The 20,243-nt window shown below is 41.3% G+C and overlaps 1 protein-coding gene across 1 annotated transcript; it reads right to left on the bottom strand.

The window, feature by feature from the left end:
* Window positions 1-18,720: 18,720 nt before the first annotated feature.
* LOC109242016 lies at window positions 18,721-19,191 on the bottom strand. Its single transcript, XM_019408842.1, has one exon. The coding sequence runs from the start codon at window positions 19,189-19,191 to the stop codon at window positions 18,721-18,723; it is 471 nt and encodes a 156-aa protein (XP_019264387.1).
* Window positions 19,192-20,243: the final 1,052 nt, after the last annotated feature.

The raw sequence follows: 20,243 nt of genomic DNA, 5'->3' as shown, positions 1-20,243 counted from the left end.
TCCAGCAAACAATTTTCTTTAAAAATTCTTTTCTCGTGCTAGGGGCCTCGGAATTCGATTCTGCGTATACGCACAAGTCCCATATTTTAACACGGACCCTACGGGACCGTCAAATCACGGGTCCGGGTCCGGGTCCGTTTACCAAAAATGTTGACCGAAGTAAACTTTAATCAATTTTAAAGGCCAAATTCAATATTTTTCTTAAATTTCACATAAAAGCTTTCCAGAAACGCGCCCGGACTGCGCACGCAAATCGAGGAGAAAGAAAATGAGGTGTTCAATACCTCAGAACCCGGATTCGGGTTCTAAAACAAAAGATGACCCCTTGGGGCATCATATTCTCCACCTCTAAAATAACCGTTCGTCCTCGAATGGACATAGAAAAGTACCTGAATCGGTGAAAAGATGGTGATATCGGCTCCACATATCGAACTCGGACTCCCAGGTCGCTGCCTCAACAGGCTGACCTCTCCACTGCACACGAACTGAAGGCAAATTCTTTGATCTCAACTGACAAACCTGCCGGTCTAAAATATCTACCGGCTCCTCCTTATAGGTCAAGTCCTTGTCCAATTGGACAGTGCTGAAGTCCAACACGTGGGATGGATCGCCGTGATACTTCCGGAGCATGGACACATAAAACACTGGATGCACAGCTGATAAACTCGGCGGCAACACAAGTCTGTAAGCCACCTCTCCTACTCGATCAAGAATCTCAAAAGGCCCAATGAACCTAGGGCTTAGCTTGCCCTTTTTCCCAAATCTCATCACGCCCTTCATGGGCGACACCCGAAGTAACACTCGCTCTCCGACCGTGAATGCCACATCACGAACCTTACGGTCGGCATAACTCTTTTGCCTGGACTAAGCTGTACGAAGCGTATCCTGAATGATCTTAACCTTGTCCAAGGCATCCTGTACCAAATCCGTACCCAACAATCGATCCTCCTCCGGCTCAAACCACCTAACTAGCGATCGACACCGTCTACTATATAATGCCTCATAGGGAGCCATCTAGATGCTCGACTGATAGTTGTTATTGTAGGCAAACTCCGCTAACGGCAAAAACTGATCCCAAGAACATCCAAAGTCAATAACACAGGCGCGAAGCATATCCTTCAAAATCTGAATAGTACGCTCGGACTGTCCGTCCGTCTGAGGATAAAATGTTGTGCTCAACTCGACCCGTGTACCCAACTCACGCTGAACTGCCCTCCAGAAATGCGAGGTAAACTGCGTACCCCGATCAGAAATGATAGACACGGGCACACCATGGAGACGAACAATTTCTCGGATATAGATCTCAGCTAACCTCTCTGAAGAATAGGAAACCGCCACAAGAATGAAATACGCTGACTTAGTCAGCCTATCAACCATAACCAATACCGCATCGAACTTCCTCTAAGTCCGTGGAAGTCCAACAACGAAGTCCATGGTGATACGCTCCCACTTCCACTCAGGAATCTCAATCTTCTGAAACAAACCACCAGGTCTCTGATGCTCGTACTTTACCTGCTGACAATTCAAACACCGAGCTACATATACAATGATATCCTTCTTTATTCTTCTCCACCAGTAATGCTGCCGCAAGTTCTGATACATCTTGGCGGCGCCCGGGTGAATAGAATACCGAGAACTATGAGCCTCCTCTAAAACCAACTCACGAAGTCCATCCACATTAGGCACACAAACACGACCCTGCATCCTCAAAACTCCATCATCTCCAACTATAACCTGCTTGGCACCACCGGGCAGCGCTGTGTCCCTAAGGACTAGCAAATGAGGATCATCATACTGTCGATCTCTAATACAAATAATGAAGATCGAGCGACGGTACAAGCTAGAACACGGCTAGGCTCAGGGACATCCAACCTCACGAACTGATTGGCCAACGCCTAAACATCCAAAGTAAGTGGTCTCTCACCGACTGGAATATATGCAAGGCTAACCATACTAGCTGACTTCCTACTCAAAGCATCGATCACTACATTGGCCTTCCCCGGATGGTATAAGATGGTGATATCATAGTCTTTCAATAGCTCCAACCACCTCCTCTGCCTCAAATTTAGCTCCTCCTGCTTGAACAAATACTGCAGACTCTTGTGATCCGTGAACACCTCACATGACACGCCATATAAATAATGCCTACAAATCTTCAGTGCGTGAACAATGGCTGCTAGCTCTAAATCATGAACTGGATAATTTTTCTCATGAATCTTCAACTGCCGTGAAGCATATGCAATAACCTTGCCATTCTGCATCAACACCGCACCCAGTCAAATACGAGATACGTCACAATATACTGTAAATGGCCCTGAACCTGTGGGCAAAACCGACAACGGCGCCGTAGTCAAAGCTTTCTTGAGCTTCTGAAAACTCGCCTCACACTCGTTCGACCACCTGAACTGGGCACCCTTCTGGGTCAACCTAGTCATCGGGGCTGCTATAGATGAAAACCCCTCCACAAATCGATGGTAATAACCCGCCAAACCCAAGAAACTCCGGATCTCTGTAGCCGATGTGGGTCTAGGCCAGTCCTTGACTGCCTCTCTCTTTTTCGGATCCACCTGAATACCCTCTGCTGATACAACGTGACCCAAGAAGGCAACTAAACTCAACCAGAACTCACATTTTGAAAACATAGCATACAACTGACTGTCTCTCATAGTCTGAAGAACGACTCGAAGATGCTGCTCATGCTCCTCTCGGCTGCGGGAGTAGATCAAAATATCATCAATGAAGACAATCACGAAGTAATCCAGATACGACCCGAACACTCGGTTCATCAAATCCATGAATGTTGCTGGGGTATTGGTCAACCCAAATGACATCACCAGAAACTCATAATGCCTATACCGAGTGCGAAAAGCTGTCTTAGGGACATCGGATGCCCTAATCCTCAACTGATGGTAGCCGGATCTCAAATCAATCTTCGAAAACACTTTGGCACCCTGGAGCTGGTCAAACAAATCATCAATCCTCGGCAATGGATACTTGTTCTTGATGGTGACCTTGTTCAACTGTCGATAATCAATACACATCCTCATCGATCTGTCCTTCTTCTTAACAAACAACACTGGCGCACCCCAGGGTGAGACACTAGGTCTAATAAAGCCCTTATCAAGCAAATCTTGCAACTGTTCTTTCAACTCCTTCAACTCTGGCGGAGCCATACGATATGGAGGAATAGAAATAGGCTGAGTGCCTAGAGCCAAATCAATGCAAAAGTCGATATCCCTATCAGGTGGCATCCCCGGCAGGTCTGCAGGAAATACCTCTGGAAACTCCCGATCGACTGGCACGGAATCCATAGAAGGAACCTCAGCATTAGAATCACGAACATATTCCAAGTAAGCCAAAAACCCCTTCTCGATCATACGCCGAGCCTTCATATAAGAAATAACCCTACTGATAAAATGACCAGGAGTCCCTCTCCACTCCAATCGAGGCAAACCCGGCAAGGCTAAGGTCACGGTCTTAGCATGATAGTCCAATATAGCGTGATAAGGTGATAACCAATCCATCCCTAGAATAACATCGAAATCAACCATATCGAGGAGTAAGAGGTCTACACGGGTCTCAAGACCCCCAATAATAACCACACACGAGCGACAGACACGATCTACAATAATAAAATCACCCACCGGTGTGGACACATATACAGGAGCACTCAAAGAATCACGAGGCACAACCAAATTCTTAGCAAAATAAGATGACACATAGGAGTATGTAGACCTTGGATCAAATAGAACTAAAGCATCTCTACTGCAAACTGAAACCGTACATGTGATAACGGCATCGGATGCCTCAGCCTCAGGCCTGGCTGGGAAAGCATAACATCGATGCTGGGCCCACCACTCTAAACTATATCTCTAGGACGGTCTCCTGCTGGTTGGCCTCTACCTCTAGCGGCCTGACCTCCACCTCTAACACCTCTACCTCCACCTCTAGCTGTCTGACCCCTACCCCTAGCTGGCTGAGCGGGCGGTGGAACACCCGGTGCCTGAACCATGGCACAAGAACCCTAATGCTGAGTACTGCTCGACGCTCGAGGGCAAAATCTAGCAATGTGCCTCGGATCGCCGCAAGTATAACAAGTTCTCAGTTATTGGGACTGCTGACCCTGGAACTGACCCTGACGGCCTGAGTAGCCACCCTGAAAACTCTGGAGCGGAGGTGCACTGATAGGAGCTGGTGATGCACTGTAGGGTAGCTGCTGAATACTGCATGTGAGAACCACATCCACCTAGAGCACCGTGAGAAGCCTGTAGTGCTGAATGAAATGGCCTAGGGGGATAGCCCCTACCAAAAGAATCCCTGCCTCCAGACGAGGCACCATTGAACCTACCAGAATGACGAGGCCTCTTGTCAGATCCCTAACCACTGCCCTGAGCTAGAACCATCTCAACCCCCCTCGCCACATTGACCGCATCCTGGAAAGAAATCTCGCTCCCTGTCTCCTTAGCCATCTGCAATCGAATAGGCTGAGTGAGTCCCTCAATGAACCTCCTCACTCTCTCTCTCTCTCTCGGTGGGGAGTATAAGAAGAGCATGACGAGCCAAACCAACGAACCTAGTCTCATACTGGGTGACAGTCATAGAACCCTACTAGAGGCGCTCAAACTGCCTCCGATAATCCTCTCTCCGGGTGATAGGGAGAAACTTCTCCAGAAATAGCTGAGAAAACTAATCCCACGTCAAAGCAGGTGACCCAACTGGTCTAGCCAAACAAAAATTCCTCCACCACATCTTGGCAGAACCTGACAGACAAAAAGCAGCAAAGTTGACCCCGTTGGTCTCCACTACCCCCATGTTCCGCAGAACCTCATAACAACTGTCCAAATAATCCTGGGGATCCTCTGAAGATGTAATGCCATAAGTAGTAGTAAAAAGCTTGGTGAACTTGTACAGCCTCCACAAGGCATTAGAAGACATAGCTGACCCATCTCCGGCCTGTGCTACAACACCCGGCGGAACTACCCTAATTGGCTAAGCTGTTGGAGTTTGAAACTGGGGAGCCATCTGCTCCGGAGTGCGAGTAGCAAGAGTCTGTGCTCCTCCTTCAGCCTGGGAGACAGCTGGTGCAATAGGAAATATGCCTGCCTAAGTGACACTCTCCATAAGGCCCACTAGTCGGACCAGAGCATCTTGGAGTACCGGGGTGGCGATGAACCCCTCTGGAACATGAGCTGGCCCTACTGGAACTATCTGGGCCGGAACCTCATCCTCAAACTCTACCTGAGGCTCCGCCGCTGGTGCTGCTGCTCAAGCTCTGGGCTGAGCCCTGCCTCTGCCTCGACCTCTAGCACGGCCTCGGCCTCTGCCCCTCGTAGGAGCTGCCACTGGGGGCTCGGGCTGCTGGTCAGCTGATGAAGCAGTACGTGTCCTTACTATCTGCGAAAGAACAGAGTGGAAGTTCAAGTAGCATTGAGAAATAAAGTCGCACGATAGGAAAGAATGGATGTGAAGTTTTTCCTAAACTCAATAGCCTTTGGGGGATAAGCACAGACGTCTCCATACCAATCCCTCAGACTCTACCTAGATTTTTCGTGAATTGCGAGACCTAGGCAACATAGTGCTCTGATACCAACTTGTTACAACACGGATTTCCCCACCTTCGGGAATCGTGATGGCGCCTACTCGTGAAAGCTAGGCAAGCCGACAGTTACAATTTTACCACCACTTTTATTAATTCAAACAGGAACAGATAATAACTAAAACAAAATAATTATGAAATGCGGAAGTGCTATAGCAATCCAACAGTTCTAATACATAACTACCCCAATGATCTGGTGTCACAATCCACGAACGACTAAGATTTACTACAAATATAAGTCTGAAAGAAGTACAACTGTTCTTGAAATAGAAGAGACAAAAGAAACTAAAACGGGAAAAGGGGACTTCAGGCTCTGCGAACACCAGCAGATCTACCTTGGTCTCCCTGGACTGAAGGCAGCAACCTCAAATCTACTCACAAGGTCCGGCATCGAAATTTGCACAAAAGTGCAGAGTGCAGTATCAGTACAACCGACCCCATGTACTGGTAATGTCGAGCCTAACCTCGGCGAAGTAGTGACGAGGCTAGGACACGACGATCATAAAAACCTATGCAGTTAAATCATATACGAACAGAACAATAATAACAGAAGAATAACAGATAAAGATGGGAAGGGGAACATGCTGCGGGGAATATCAAGTTCCGACAGTAATCCAACAGAGAAGCATAATAAACACCATATTTGTATCAACAGGAATAATGAAATAGTAAATGTGCACGGCATCACCCTTCGTGCATTAACACTCACAATATCGGCATGGCATCACCCTTCGTGCATTAACACTCACTCACAATATCATGCACGACATCAACCTTTGTGCTTTACACTCATCCTCACCCAAACAGTAGAAACAATACATCCCGGCAAGGGAATCAGCAATAACCAATTTCATTTCAACAATTAACTTCACAAAGTAACTCTCAACTTGCGTCAATACTCAACCATGATCAAATACTCAACAATTTCAGAAAACTTGCTCAACATAGTGAAACATCATTTTAAACATGAACAATACGTGATAAGGGACATAACGGTCACAATATAAGACTCACTTGCATGCTCAACATCAACGTATAGATACTCGTCACCATGCCTATACGTCGAACTCGATAGTAACACATAGCAAATAGGACAACAACACCTATTCCCTCAAGCTAAGGTTAGACCAAACACTTACCTCGATTCCACGGCCAAAATCAAGCCTCGATTACCGCTTTACCTCTCAAATCCACTTCCAATCCGCTTGAATGTATGATTTGGGGAAGAACTTGCTCAAGGAAAATCACTATTTGGAGTTTAGGTTTTGAAATTTTGAAGAATGAAGTGAAAATCCCGTCCAAGACCCCTTTTACTCAGCTGCAGTTGTCGCATTTGCGACAGGAGCTTGCATTTGCGAAGCTCGCAAATGCGAGAAAGGCATCGCAATTGCGAACCTTCCGCACTTCTGCTGCTATCGCAAATGCAAGCCATTTGGTCGCAAAAGTGAAAATCCCCTTGCCCTGCTCCCTTCGCAAATGAGAATAAAAGTTCGCAATTGCGAACATGCCCAGGCCCAGCTTCCTTCGCATTTGTGAGGGAAGCCTCGCAATTGCCAAGCATGAGAGGCTCGCAAATGCGAAGCCTGATCTCACAATTGCGAGATCAGAGGCCTGCAACTCTGCTGAAGCATACCAGCAAATTCTCTAAGTTAAAAAACACTCCGTAGCCTATCCAAAACTCACCCGATCCCTTGGGGCTCTAACCCAAACATGCACAAAAGTCTAAAAACATCATACGGACTTGATCGTGCGATCAAATCGCCAAAATAACATCTTAAACAACGAATTTAACACCAAAACTCATGAAAATCATAAGATAGTTCAAAATTTCTATTTTCTTAACCAACGTTCTGAATTACATCAAATCTCTTCCGTTTTTTCCAAATTTCACAGATATGACTTAAATATTATAACGGACCTGTACCGAGCTCCGGAACCAAAATACGGGCCCGATACCATCAAGTTCCAACACTATTCAATTTCTAAAAACCTTTATATTTTCCAGCAAATAATTTTTTAAAACAATTCTTTTCTCGGGCTAGGGACCTCGGAATTCGATTCCAGGCATACGCCCATGTCCCATATTTTACCAGGGACCCTACGGGACCGTCAATTCACGGGTCCGGGTCCGTTTACCAAAAATGTTGACCGAAGTCGACTTTAATCAATTTTAAAGGCCAAATTCAATATTTTTCTTAAATTTCACATAAAAGCTTTCCAGAAACGTGCCCGAACTACGCACGCAAATTGAGGAGAAAGAAAATGAGGTTTTCAAGTCCTCGAAACCCGGATTTGGGTTCTAAACGAAAGATGACCCCTTGGCGCATCACAGCCGACCTCAGGACATAGTGGCCTGTCACGATCGGCTTCGTGCCATTGACATAGGCATGTCACGGTTGACCTCGGGCCATAGTGGCCTGCCACGACCAACTTTGTGTCGTTGACATAGGCGTGTTACAACTTTCTTGAATTGTTATTGCAGCATATCTGAGAAATCATACAAGTGTGAGGAATCACTATATTTTGCATAAACACAATTTTTCTATCTCCTCCAGATTCTAAAGCACTTCTAGCATACACAAATCACTTTAACATGTCAATAACACGCTGTTTACCCCAAATTTTGGTAACAATTGAATTTGTACGCGATTTAAAAGATACGTGGTTTAATTCAAACCACTCGCAATGTTAAGACTAAGACTGAACTTAGATTGAATAATGAGCTCGTCCTTGATTGTGCCCTCAATTCAAGCCCAGTGGCGAATAAAGAACAGAACAAGTGAGTAAAATTGTCTACAGTAGCTTAGAGAACATAAATAAACTTTTATTGCCTTGAATTGCATGTTACAATGTGTCAGATGAAAGAAAAACTTTCCATTTTATAGTAGGGGAATTTCAGTCCTAGTACAAGTCTAAAAAGGGTAAAAATCTTCCTTTCGCGACAATTATTGATCCATAATCGACACCGAGCGAGATCTGCGTTGTGATATCCGGTTGAGGGAGAGTATTACGGTCCTCTATCCGTCATGCATAACTGTCCATCGTGCCTCTCAAAGCCTAGAACTTATACTTAGACCGGGGCGCGTCGCTTTACCATGTCCGAAGTCGGAAATATCATTCACTCTTCCTGGGTCTTGATACGAAGAGGACCTCGATTACAATCTCGCGGATCTGTGCCCCCCTTCTATTTTCTCATCGGGAAATCGGGGTAGACATTGCCCCCAATTTTACCCGTACACAGATAGTCTCCTCATTTTTCGGAGGGTAGATTTGTCGAACGACGGGAAGTAGGGATGTTCATAAAAACCCGAAAAGCCGTACCAAACCGAAAACCAAACCAAACCGACTAAAAAAACTGATACTTTTTGATTTGGTTTGGTTTTGGTTTTGAATTCTAAAAACCGATCAAATTTGGTTTGGTTTTGGTTTTAATCAGGAAAAAACCGAACCAAACCGACTATAGGAGTATCTATTTCAAATTTATTATTACACCTATATATATGTATATTTTATACAAAGTTTCAAAATTTTTATGGTAAATGTTACTCCCTCCGGTCCACAATAAGTGACCAATTTACTTTTTAAATTTGGTCCAAAATAAGTGTCTATTTATATAATCAAGAAAGAATTTAATTTGTTTTTACAAAATTAACCTTATGTACATATCCCTAAAAAGTTTTTCTTACTCCTCACATTAAATATTTAATTAAGGGTAGTTTAGTCATACTAGGTATTTTTGTATGGAATTTAATATTTTCTTAATGTGCGTGCTAAAAACAAATTGGTCACTTATTGTGGACCAGAGGGAGTAATAGTTTGCACTTTTAGTATAGTTCTTTACCTTTACATTCTAGTTTGATTGGTAGTTTTCTTTTGTTAAGTGTAAGAATCTATTTCGTGTTAAAAATAATATATTTTTAATTAAGTCCTTAAATTATTCATCACTATTTAATTCGATTATCATCAATATATCTTTGTAAATAATAGATTTCTCAAAGGGCAATTGATTTGATAGTATTACGTTGAATGTGGTCGCCGAAATATGTGTTTGGTAGTGTATGTCTTATATTGAAGAAAAAACCGATAAATAACCGAAAAAACCGAAAAACCGACAAAACTCGACATAAACCGAATCGAGAAAAAACCAACTTAATTCGTTTGGTTTGGTTCTAATATTTGAAAAACTGACTTACTTGGTTTGGTTTCTTTTTAGGGAAAAACCGATCCAAACCGAACCATGAACACCCCTAATGGGAAGCGATAGATGGACCCTGATTCCTTCCTTCGTACATTACAACCGAGATAACGAGTCAAGGAAACGTCTCATCAATCGCGTCGCTCTGACTTTGGATACATATGAGCTGCTGATTGACCGTCTATTGAACGTAATGCATTGATGGTCCTCCCTCTATAAAAGTTACGATCCCCCCTTTTATTTCCCATTTTCCGATTCCAGAACACTTGGATTTACCCTCGAATTTTCTACTTGCCTTTGACTTCTTCAAATCTTCATACATTGCTCCTTAGATCTTCATATCTTTATCCCATCTTCAAATCTTCATAGACCCAAAACTAGATGGCGAAACCTTCCAAATCCGTGCCTCAGAAAATCACCCGTTCATCTTCTAACCCGACCACATATGCCGAGGTAGATATTCTCGAGGTGGCCCAGGAGCCTCCCTTGAAGAGCTTCGTCCCCGAGGGCTGCTCTATCGAGAATGACTTCAACGTCGAGAAGGCCTCCATCCAACAAGTCCAAGGCGAGGGAGCATGGAGGTACATATGCTCCATTACTGAGGAGACACTACCCATAGTTCGGGCAGATTGTAACTTGAAAGGCAAGGAGGTGGTCGTCCCCGGGCCCATTTAAGACATCACTAGGCACGTGAAGGGGTACCTAAGTATTTACACTTACCCCTTCATACTCGCCCTGATAGACCACATAGTCCTAAACTGTTGCAATGATACGAGGACTGCCTCGGGCATATCCACTCGTCCTTTTAGAGGATTGTAATCCTCCTTCGACACTTTGTAAACAACATCGAAGCACCTCGGTTCACTCTCGACCATCTGCTTCGTCTATATAGTCCCCGAATCTTTTGAGGGGGGTTGATCAAGCTCGTTCGTCGAGCAAGTAAGGCTCCATTCTCAAGCATCAACAAGGACCGAGATCGAAGTTGGCAGGGGAGGTTCGTTCGGGTGAAAACCAAAGACCTCATCCCCTCCGAATTTCTATCGTTCCCCAAAAAATGGAACGCATCCCGTAAGTCTTTTTCTTATTGAATATTTGGTATTCCCTTTTATTCCTTTTCTAACTGCCCGTGTTTGTCATTGTGCAACGGTTGCTGGGGTTCCTAATGCAGTCCCACATTTTAAGAAATGGATCGAGGCGATCTGCAAACAGATGCCCAACTCCGAGCGCACATGGCGCAAGCTCTCGAAGGGCAAATGGGAGGCTCGTTCCCATGGTGAGGTTCTTTCTGAATGATTACATCCATACATCTGACTTATATTTCGCTAAGTCTTCTCTTCTCTCGCAGGTTTGTCCAAGACCACCGAGCTCAAGCCGTTGAATGAGGACAAGAATCCATCCGCACTTGCCGAACCCTCCAATTCGGGGCAGGTTGGGGCTTTCGCAAAGGAGGAGAAAAAAGAAGAAAAGGAAGTCCTCGGGCTCCCTGGATGCCGAGGTTAAGAAGATGAGGGTGGCCATCTTGATACGAAAAAACAAAAAGAGCTCCAAATCCATGGTACTGGATTCTGATTACTTGTACTGGCTCAGGGACTACATCGAGGACATCGACCTCGAGTTTATTGCTCATGAGTCGACCCTCAATGTGGGGGCACAGGCGGAAACCGAGTAAAGTGACCACGAGGTGGATCGCCCTCTAGCTCGAGAACTAGAGGGGGGGACGGAGGTCGCGGTCTCTCGAGAAGTCGCTCCAGTCCCGAAGGAAGTAGTTGGTGTCATCGATATCGTAGAGACATCTTCATATACCGAGTCCATGCTCGAAGAGGCCCAAGTGGGCAAAGAGAAATCAAACAAGATGGCGTCGGGCCCAAATGATGCCTTCAACACATTATTTGATGGCATGGACATGGGCACGCTGGAGGATTTTTCCGGGCTTAGTCACTTGGAGGTACCAAAAAAGGATATGCCATCAGGGGCGGACGAGCCGAGCTCAAGCCCAAAACTGGTGAAGCAGCTCCCCGCCTCGAGTGTGGACCCTGACCGTAAGAGAATAGTCTTTCTTACTATCTCAGTGGATGCCCGGGTACTGTCCGCTTCGGTGGGCGTAGCTAGCTACCTTCGCTGCCTGGTGACCAAGGAGGACCAGGAAAAGTTGAACGAGGTAGGCTTGTTGAGCCTCTTCAACAAGGCGCAACAGGCACTGAGCCGGGTAAGACGTTTATCCTTTCTATCTTTCGCGGATTTTGCTCAGCATATTCTAATGGACTCATTGTTTTTTCAGGCTTCAGTGCTTCACCATGAAAGCTTCCTTCGGTATCATTTGGAGATCAGTCAGCTCGAGTTCGAGCTCAAAGAGCATATCCGGAAGATGGACATGTATAGAGCTCTTAGTGAGCAGCAAAATGAGGCTCTTAAGTATCTCTCAACTCTCCGGGCCGAGCTGGAAAAGGCACAAAAAGAGGCCTCGTATGTGAAATGGTAGCACGTTGATCTATTTGAGAAGGTAAGTATCTTTAAGGCTAAAAATGGGAAGCCACTCGTGATGACAAACAATGCAACCTCGCAGGTAAAAGAGAAGGTAGATTTGATCGACCAGCTTCGGGCTAAGATGGACAAGGTCAAGGCTACGACCGAGGCTTGGAAGGGCAGGATGGATTTGCTGGCTTCAAAGAAAGAGGCCACAAAAGAGGAGTTGGCATCGGTCAAGAACCAACTTCGAGTGGCAAAGGACAAGGGCGACAAGTGGTCCCGGCTAAATGATAAACTCCGGGCACAACTAAACTCAGCTATCACGGAACGGGATGCCCTCGACCAAGAATATACTGCGCTGAAGTCCAAATTGAGGCGACTTTGATCGAGTCCTCCGAGGTTGAGGAAATGCTGGCCTGCAAAAAGGTTAGTGTGGAGGTAGCCGAGGCCTGCTTAAAAATGAAGACTGAATATGTGGGGGCGGCTATCTCGGATAGAGACCCTCAAAGAGATTCAAGCCCGAGGTTTTGACCTATCTGCCGAGATCAAAGAAGCCAAGAAATTTGAGGCTGAGGCAAAGGGACTTTATAAGCCTGCGGGTCCCGAAGGTTCCGAGGGTTCCGACAGTTCTAGTGACGAGTCGAGCCCTGGTGAAGAATAGTCGTAGATGCCTTAGTTCTTTTTTTTAATTTTCTCTTGTATATTTTCTTTTTTGTTTATTTTGAGGCCGTTCTATCGTGCCTTTGTAAATATTTTTTTGAAGTATATAAAATTTCCCCCTTTTGGCAATACTGTATCTTTACTTTCTAGCATTTGTTTGTAATTTTTTATTTGTGCATCGTTTTAAATGTCTTAGCATAAAATCAAATGCAATCTGGAGTATCCGTTCTTCGAAGGTCCGAACAAGGCCCGGTTTCGATGACAACTCTGGGTTACTCGTGGTTTTGAGATTTCGATAGAATTGAAGGCTTTTAAGATGCTTAAGTGTCTTAGATGATGTTTTTGCGAAGGGTGACCTCTTAATAGGTTTCGATTTTACGCAAGGGCCTTACTTTCTGAGTACGGGCTTCGGATGTCTCCAAGCCATTTTTAGGGCGGCCATAGCCTTTCATCCTGGGGCATTGCCTAATAGGCTTGGTGCCTCCGGGGTTTAAGTAGCCCGGGTTATCCAAATTTTTATCGGTCGACAGTCCCCAAGTAGGGTTAGCTCGTGGGCTTTACGATCCAGGATCGGAGAAGTTAACTGCGAAGTAATAAAGTATAAAGGAGGAAAAGATTTCTTTCATTGTTTAATATGTAAAGTACATGATTGGAGGCGCATAAGCCTTGTGCCATGGCTAGAGTGAACTATATAGGCACGGTTCGTATGACCGTTTGACCCTTAATATGAATCCTAACCACTAAGCCTTAGCTTTAGACGTATAAATTTTTCTTTTCCCTTGATGAAGATCTTAATCTAGGGGTAATGGCCCCCCATATTCAAGGCCAAACTTGTGAGGATTCGGATACTGCTGATTTAGTGCAAATGATCATCAACTCCGGTATAAGGCCGGTCTTCAAAACTAAGGTAGCACGTTTTACTGTTGCCTTATTAAAAACCTTGCCGAAAAATCCTCTTTGGGGAAAAACCAATTCAAGGGAAAAAGAGTGCAACATGTGCTTTCAGACCTAATAGCCACATCCGCCCCTGGCCGAGTACCTGCATACGTTATTCCGTAATATAACAAATTAAAAAGGAATTAGGTTCGTACCTTAGCAGTAGTACCGCTTTAAGTGTGCCACATTCCAGTAATTTGGTAGTTGTATACTGTTTCCTGCCTTGAGTTTATATGAGCCTTTGCTAGTTATTCCGATAACTCGATACGGTCCTTCCCAATTCGGGCCCAGTTTCCCTTTATTTTGGGTTCCTAGTGTGTAGTGTTACCTTTCTTAAACCAAGTCCCCGACTCGAAAGTGTCGAAGGTTGGCTCTTCGGTTGAAGTACTTTCCTACTCGCTACTTCTAGGAAGCCAACCAGACCAAGACGGCCTCCCGCCTTACGTCCAATAGTTCCAGGCTCGTGGTCATGGCCTCGCTGTTTGACTCCTCGATAGCGTACTAGAATCTAAGGTTCGGTTCCCCTACCTCGACTGGTATTAAGGCTTCAACTCCGTAGAGCAGAGAAAATAGAGTCGCACCTGTGCTCTACTTCGAAGTCGTACGATATGCCCACAGGACTTCGGGCAAGATTTCCTTCCATTTTCCTTCCGAACCGATCAGCCCCTTTTTCAGGTTTTAGAGTATAGTTTTGTTCGTTGATTCAGCTTGCCTGTTCCCACTAGGGTGATAAGGCGTTGAAAATATCTTTTTGATCTTGTGATCTTTAAGAAACTTACTCGCCTTGCTATCAACGAATTGTTTCCTATTGTTGCAAACGATCTCGTCTGGTATCCCAAATCGACATATTATGTGATCTCAGATGAAGTCAATGACTTCTTTCTCTCGGACCTTCTCGAACGCCCGAGCCTCGACCTATTTGGAAAATAATCGATCATGAATAGTATGAATTGAACTTTACTGGGCGCCCATGGCAGGGGACCGACGATGTCCATTCCCTACTTCATAAACAGCCATGGAGATAGGACCGAGTGGAGCATCTCTCCCGATTGATAGATCATCGGGGCGTGACTTTGGCACTCGTTGCATTTTTGTACGAAGTCTTTCGCATCCTTCTCCATTTCACTAAAGTAGTAGCCGACTCTAACTAGCTTCCGAACTAAGGATTTTTCCCCAATTTGAGGTTTTACAAATATAAAAATTTCGACCCATTGGTTATCCATTGGTTATCCATTTTCTAAATGAATAATATGGTTCTTATCCATATTTGACCCGTTTTTAAAAAGTTCATTATCCAATCCATTTTTTTGTGGATAATATGGGCGGTTAACTGTTTTCTTTGAACCATTTTGCCACCCGTACTTCGGACCCATAACTCGTTATAGTTATTGAGTTCACAATTAAATATTTATACATATTTAATAGATTTCCTAATATAAATATAAAGTCTAACCAAAAGTTACTGAATTCGTCCGGATCCGTAATACTCTACCTCCGCTCGTAGACTTGTGTATACTCTTTCACTTAAACAAGTAATTGAAGTTGAGACTCTAACTTTACAAGTTTAATTTTGAGATGCAATAATCTATTCGATCATGCATGTTGTCATAATCTTTTTCGTGAAGCAAGCAAATGCATGCCTTTTATATAATAAGATTATTAAGGCTAATATTATAGGCAGATCCAAATTTAAATTAGTAAATATAACGTCAATTGGTGTTGTTTTCCATTTTATCTACTATTGCTTTGTGATATGAAATGTTCTATTATTATATACATAGTTCAAGTAAAAATATTACAGGAGTTTACGTAGTCGCATATGTTTTAAACACATACACACAAATATAATATATATAAATATATATAATATATGTTATTTATTTATTTATTTTTTAATTACGTAATATAATCTTTGATCCAAAGGCATGTTACATGAGTGCATCAGTTTCATTTGAATTTAAAAAAAAAAAAAGAGCAATCCTACGCCTCATCAAAGAATTAAAAAGATTCTCATTTATTTCTCGCAATTTAGCATAATATATAGGGAAAATTTAGTGATTATCCAATTAAAAAAAAACACACATTCTTTTTGTCGCGAGGAATGAGTTGTCAAATAAAGGGAATGAATTTAGCTATCAAGAATATCAAAACTCTCTCAAAATGGAAAACCAATCAAACAAAAATTCTTTTCACATTTCCAAATGGAAAGGTCACCATCTCCTTTTCTAACCCCACATTCGAAAAGAAGACTACTTTATTTTTTTTATTTTTGTTTTTGCTTTTATTTCAATTTACGTTTACCCTTTAGAAAATCTCCTCTTCTACTAGATCTCGATACTAGTCGTTCATTTGTTGGGCGGTCACCGCCTATTAGACTTATTATTATAACTATTTCATCCGTCATAATTTATGTGACGGTCTTTGACTAAATAGAATTTAAAGTTTAAATTTCTTTTTGTTGTAATTTAAGGTCTAAAACAAACTATAAAAATTTATATGATTATAAATTATCTCTTTAAGGTAAAATATAAAGTTTAAGATTAGTTGTTCCTAAATAGAAAAGTTGACATTCTTTTGAGGATATACTAAGAAAGAAATATAATTATGACATATAAATTGGGACACGAAGAGTATAAACAAGGGCGGATATAGCCCTTTAGTTACGGATTCATTTGGACCTATAATTTTCGAAATAGATTATAAATATATATATAAAAACTTACTAAAATCTTAACAAATGCATCATATGAAATTAATCTTAAAAGTTGAACCTATTAAATTTAAATCTTGAATTCGGCTCTCAGCCTAGGGTTGAGAATTACTTTTTTAATCATTGCGAAGCTTAGTGGACTGATTCAAAACATTTTCTCAATTTGTACTAATTAACTCTTCTTACATTTATGTATTCTATGAATCTAAGTGGCTAATAGTACACCAATAGGGTGCACTCAAATATGATCCATATGATTAAAATACTGACACTTTTTATAAGTTACTGAAACTTGTAACAAGAATTAACTTAAATAGCTGTCCATCAAATCGTTTAAATTAAAAATAACCGAAAAATATATAATATATGTATAATTTATATATGTATGTATGTATGTATGTATGTATGTATGTATGTATGTATATTCAATTTATAATTTATGTAATGGCTAGAAAAGATAAACAGTAAATCTGACCGGTTATATTTACAAGGGGGAATAGATTTAAAAGATTAATAATTTAGCCTGGTTTAGATAAGGAGAAACTAAACCATACTATATATGCATGCACTAGTAATAGTTGAATCCATTAATTTTTGTCCACACTGACCAACTAAAATTAGCTTAGGGTAAAAATATTCTGAGTGATCAAAGAAAAGTGAAAGTGAAGTCCACTAATTTTTTTTTAGAGATTTCATTAGTTGCCATTGCCATCAAACTGTCTGCCCTTAATTACAGGAAAAGCCATCGTTGTAACTTTCATGCATTTTATCTTTATCTCAGTGGAGAATAGAATTTTTGCTGTTGGCTGAGGTTCCCATAAACGACTTCCACAGTTTCTAGTTTTATCACAATAACTTATTCCATTCACATTTTCAGATTATCGATTTTCTTGTACTTAGATTTTATTACTACATATTATTTGTACGTTTCGTTTTGATTTTCTTATCATCCTATCTTACTGTTGTCACTGTTTGTTGGTGTTGCTTCTTTTTTCATCTTTCCTTGAGCAAATGGTCTATCGGAAACAACGTCTCTAACTTCATAAGATACGAGTAAGATTTGCATACACACACTATCCTCCCCAGACTTCACTTGTGAGATTACATTGGATTTGTTATTATTATTATTATTATTATTTTTATTTTCAGATACTATTGATTTCATAGTTAATTGATCTAGAAATATGGATCATATTGATGAGCATATTTTATCACTCAACTTTTATTTTATCGAGTAAAGTTACTAAGCTATTTTTTAAAATGAAAAGTTCTTCAATTTTATGAGGAGAGCCGGACCCGTTTTATAAGTGAACGTGGGATGCTTCATGCATCGAACTGCCTTTTTTTAACTCAATTTTTTTTTTTATCTACGTAATATGAAAGACGATAAACTATTCTTTTAATAAAAAATTCACTCAACTTTGTCATCTAACTATCATAGAACGTGTTTCATTTGTTTCCTCATAGTGACTTTTTGGACACACGCGTAAAATTGAGTAAAATTGAGTGATTTTTCTGGAACAAACTATCCAGACCTTACTTGTGAGATTATACTGTATTTGTTCTTGTGGTTGCTAGAGTAGTATAGTTCAATTATCTCTTACTAAATTCCTTGCTCACAAACCGGAAAATCCGAAAGATAATACTTCCTCCGTTTCAATTTAAATGAACATATTTTCTTTTTAGTCCGTGTAAAAAAGATGGACTACTTTCCATATTTGGAAACAATTTACCTTTATGCAATGATTTATAGCCACACAAAATATATATGCCTCATTTTGCACCACAAGTTCAAAAATCTTCTCCTTTTTCTTAAACTTCGTACTCAATTAAATAAGTTCACGTAAACTAAAACGGAGAGAGTAGTATATTATGTTAATATTTATATGTATAGTAACAAAATATAGGGTTATCACCTATATGATGCATTTCCAAACTTGTAGTATTAGCAATAACAAACTAATTACAAAAGTAGTTCCTTATTTGTCTGCTCTAATAACTTCTTGAGCAAACAAATGAGGAACTACTAAGTAGTCTAAAAGAACAAAATTTCTTTTTCCTTGTCGCATCATTAACTTAATAAATCCGTTATCCTGTTCTGCTCCCTGTAGCTATTGCTTGAGCACGCGATCCCCTAACCTGTTCTGCTCCCTGTAGCTATTGCTTGAGCGCGAGATCTCCTAAGTTGATGTCATCCGTGTTTTCTATCTTCTGAAGGCGATTAACGATGTCATTAGCCGTGATTAATCCTCCTTCAGTACTAATCAGCAAAGCTTGGAGCTCTTTTTTACTAATGACAAGCTTAATTCTTACTACCTCTGTTGTCCTTTGTTTTTTAGCCTCTTCTTGATCAACTACTTCTTTTGCAAATTTAACCACTTTCTTCTTTTTGGCTATTTTTGGAGGAGACACTGGTAATATAGGCAAAAGAAAATAAAGTTTTCCAGCTAACATGGTAGAATTTGGTAGAAGATGTTGAATTACTGAAATAGATTCAGAAATTGCATATTGGCCAGCAAATTGTGATAATACTTCATATACCTTTATTGGAGCTTTGTATTCAAGAATCTTTCCATCTGTTTTCATAATTTTCACAACTTTTTCTTGCAAAACTATACAATTTCCCATTTTTTCTGGTATGCAATTTTGTTAAGGATCAAGAAATTGAGGAGTGCAAGTACAAGTTGGTTTATATTGAGTGTGGTTTGTTATTTGGAGCATATAGTTGTGTTCCTTTTATAAGGAATTTAGGTATGATAATGCCCCTTATAATAAGGAATATTACAAGAATACCCTAGCACTTTGGACCCCACCTTGTTGATTTTTTTTTTAAAGTGCAATTGTGGGGTTAGAAGTCTTGATGTTTTAAATTGAGATGATCATAGTTTATTTGAAATATGGGTGTTACCATTTACTTGTGTAAAGAAAATAAATAGTTGGATGTCTAACTCCACTCCTGAAATTAACTTATGAAGTAATGATTGCCCAAGATTATATGAGAGGAAAATCGTTTATTACCTGAAACAATATAAAACACTCTTATAAATCCCGTGCACTTGATATCTAGAGTGTGGGAAACATATTATGGACGTCTAACATTGGATAAATAAAAATGAGTATCACTTTAATAAAAGAATAAATCTTGGATCTAACTCAATCGGAGAACTTGGCTCATGAGACAATGGCGGTTTCTCATTCCCAAAACCAATCTTGGACTCTAACAACTTCTATATGATAAATATGATTTAATACGATATGTAAATAGGATGACCTATAGGTCATGAGTTCAAGCCATAGAATCAGCCCCTGATGTCTGTATCAGGATGGGTTGCATATATCACACTTCTTCTTCGGATCTTGCATGAACGCAGGATACATCATGCGTCAAACTGATTATTTTTATGTAGTTATTGACAAAAACGGAGTTCTATAAGTTTGTAATATATCCTCAGAAGTTAAAACAAGAAGGTAACACCACTAGGACCACTAAAATTATCGTAAGTGGTTGACTACTATGCACCATAAATGGGTAGAATGGTACTTCATTGACTTCTCTCTAGTGGAGAATTAATTGACTATAGTCAAACCTTTTTATAATAGTCTTATTTATTTTAAATATTTTTGACTGTTATAGTGAAATGTTATCGTAGAGAACATATATTATAACAAACATCAAATAT

The sequence above is a fragment of the Nicotiana attenuata genome, unplaced genomic scaffold (assembly GCF_001879085.1).
Source record: "Nicotiana attenuata strain UT unplaced genomic scaffold, NIATTr2, whole genome shotgun sequence".
Classification (NCBI taxonomy): Eukaryota; Viridiplantae; Streptophyta; class Magnoliopsida; order Solanales; family Solanaceae; genus Nicotiana; species Nicotiana attenuata.
The sequence above is the reverse complement of the archived record's forward strand: the minus strand, read 5'-3'. Positions and strand labels throughout refer to the sequence as shown.

Coding starts and splice junctions, on each gene's coding strand:
- LOC109242016 (XM_019408842.1), bottom strand. CDS start 19,191: ATGGGAAATTGTATAGTTTTGCAAGAAAAAGTTGTGAAAATTATGAAA.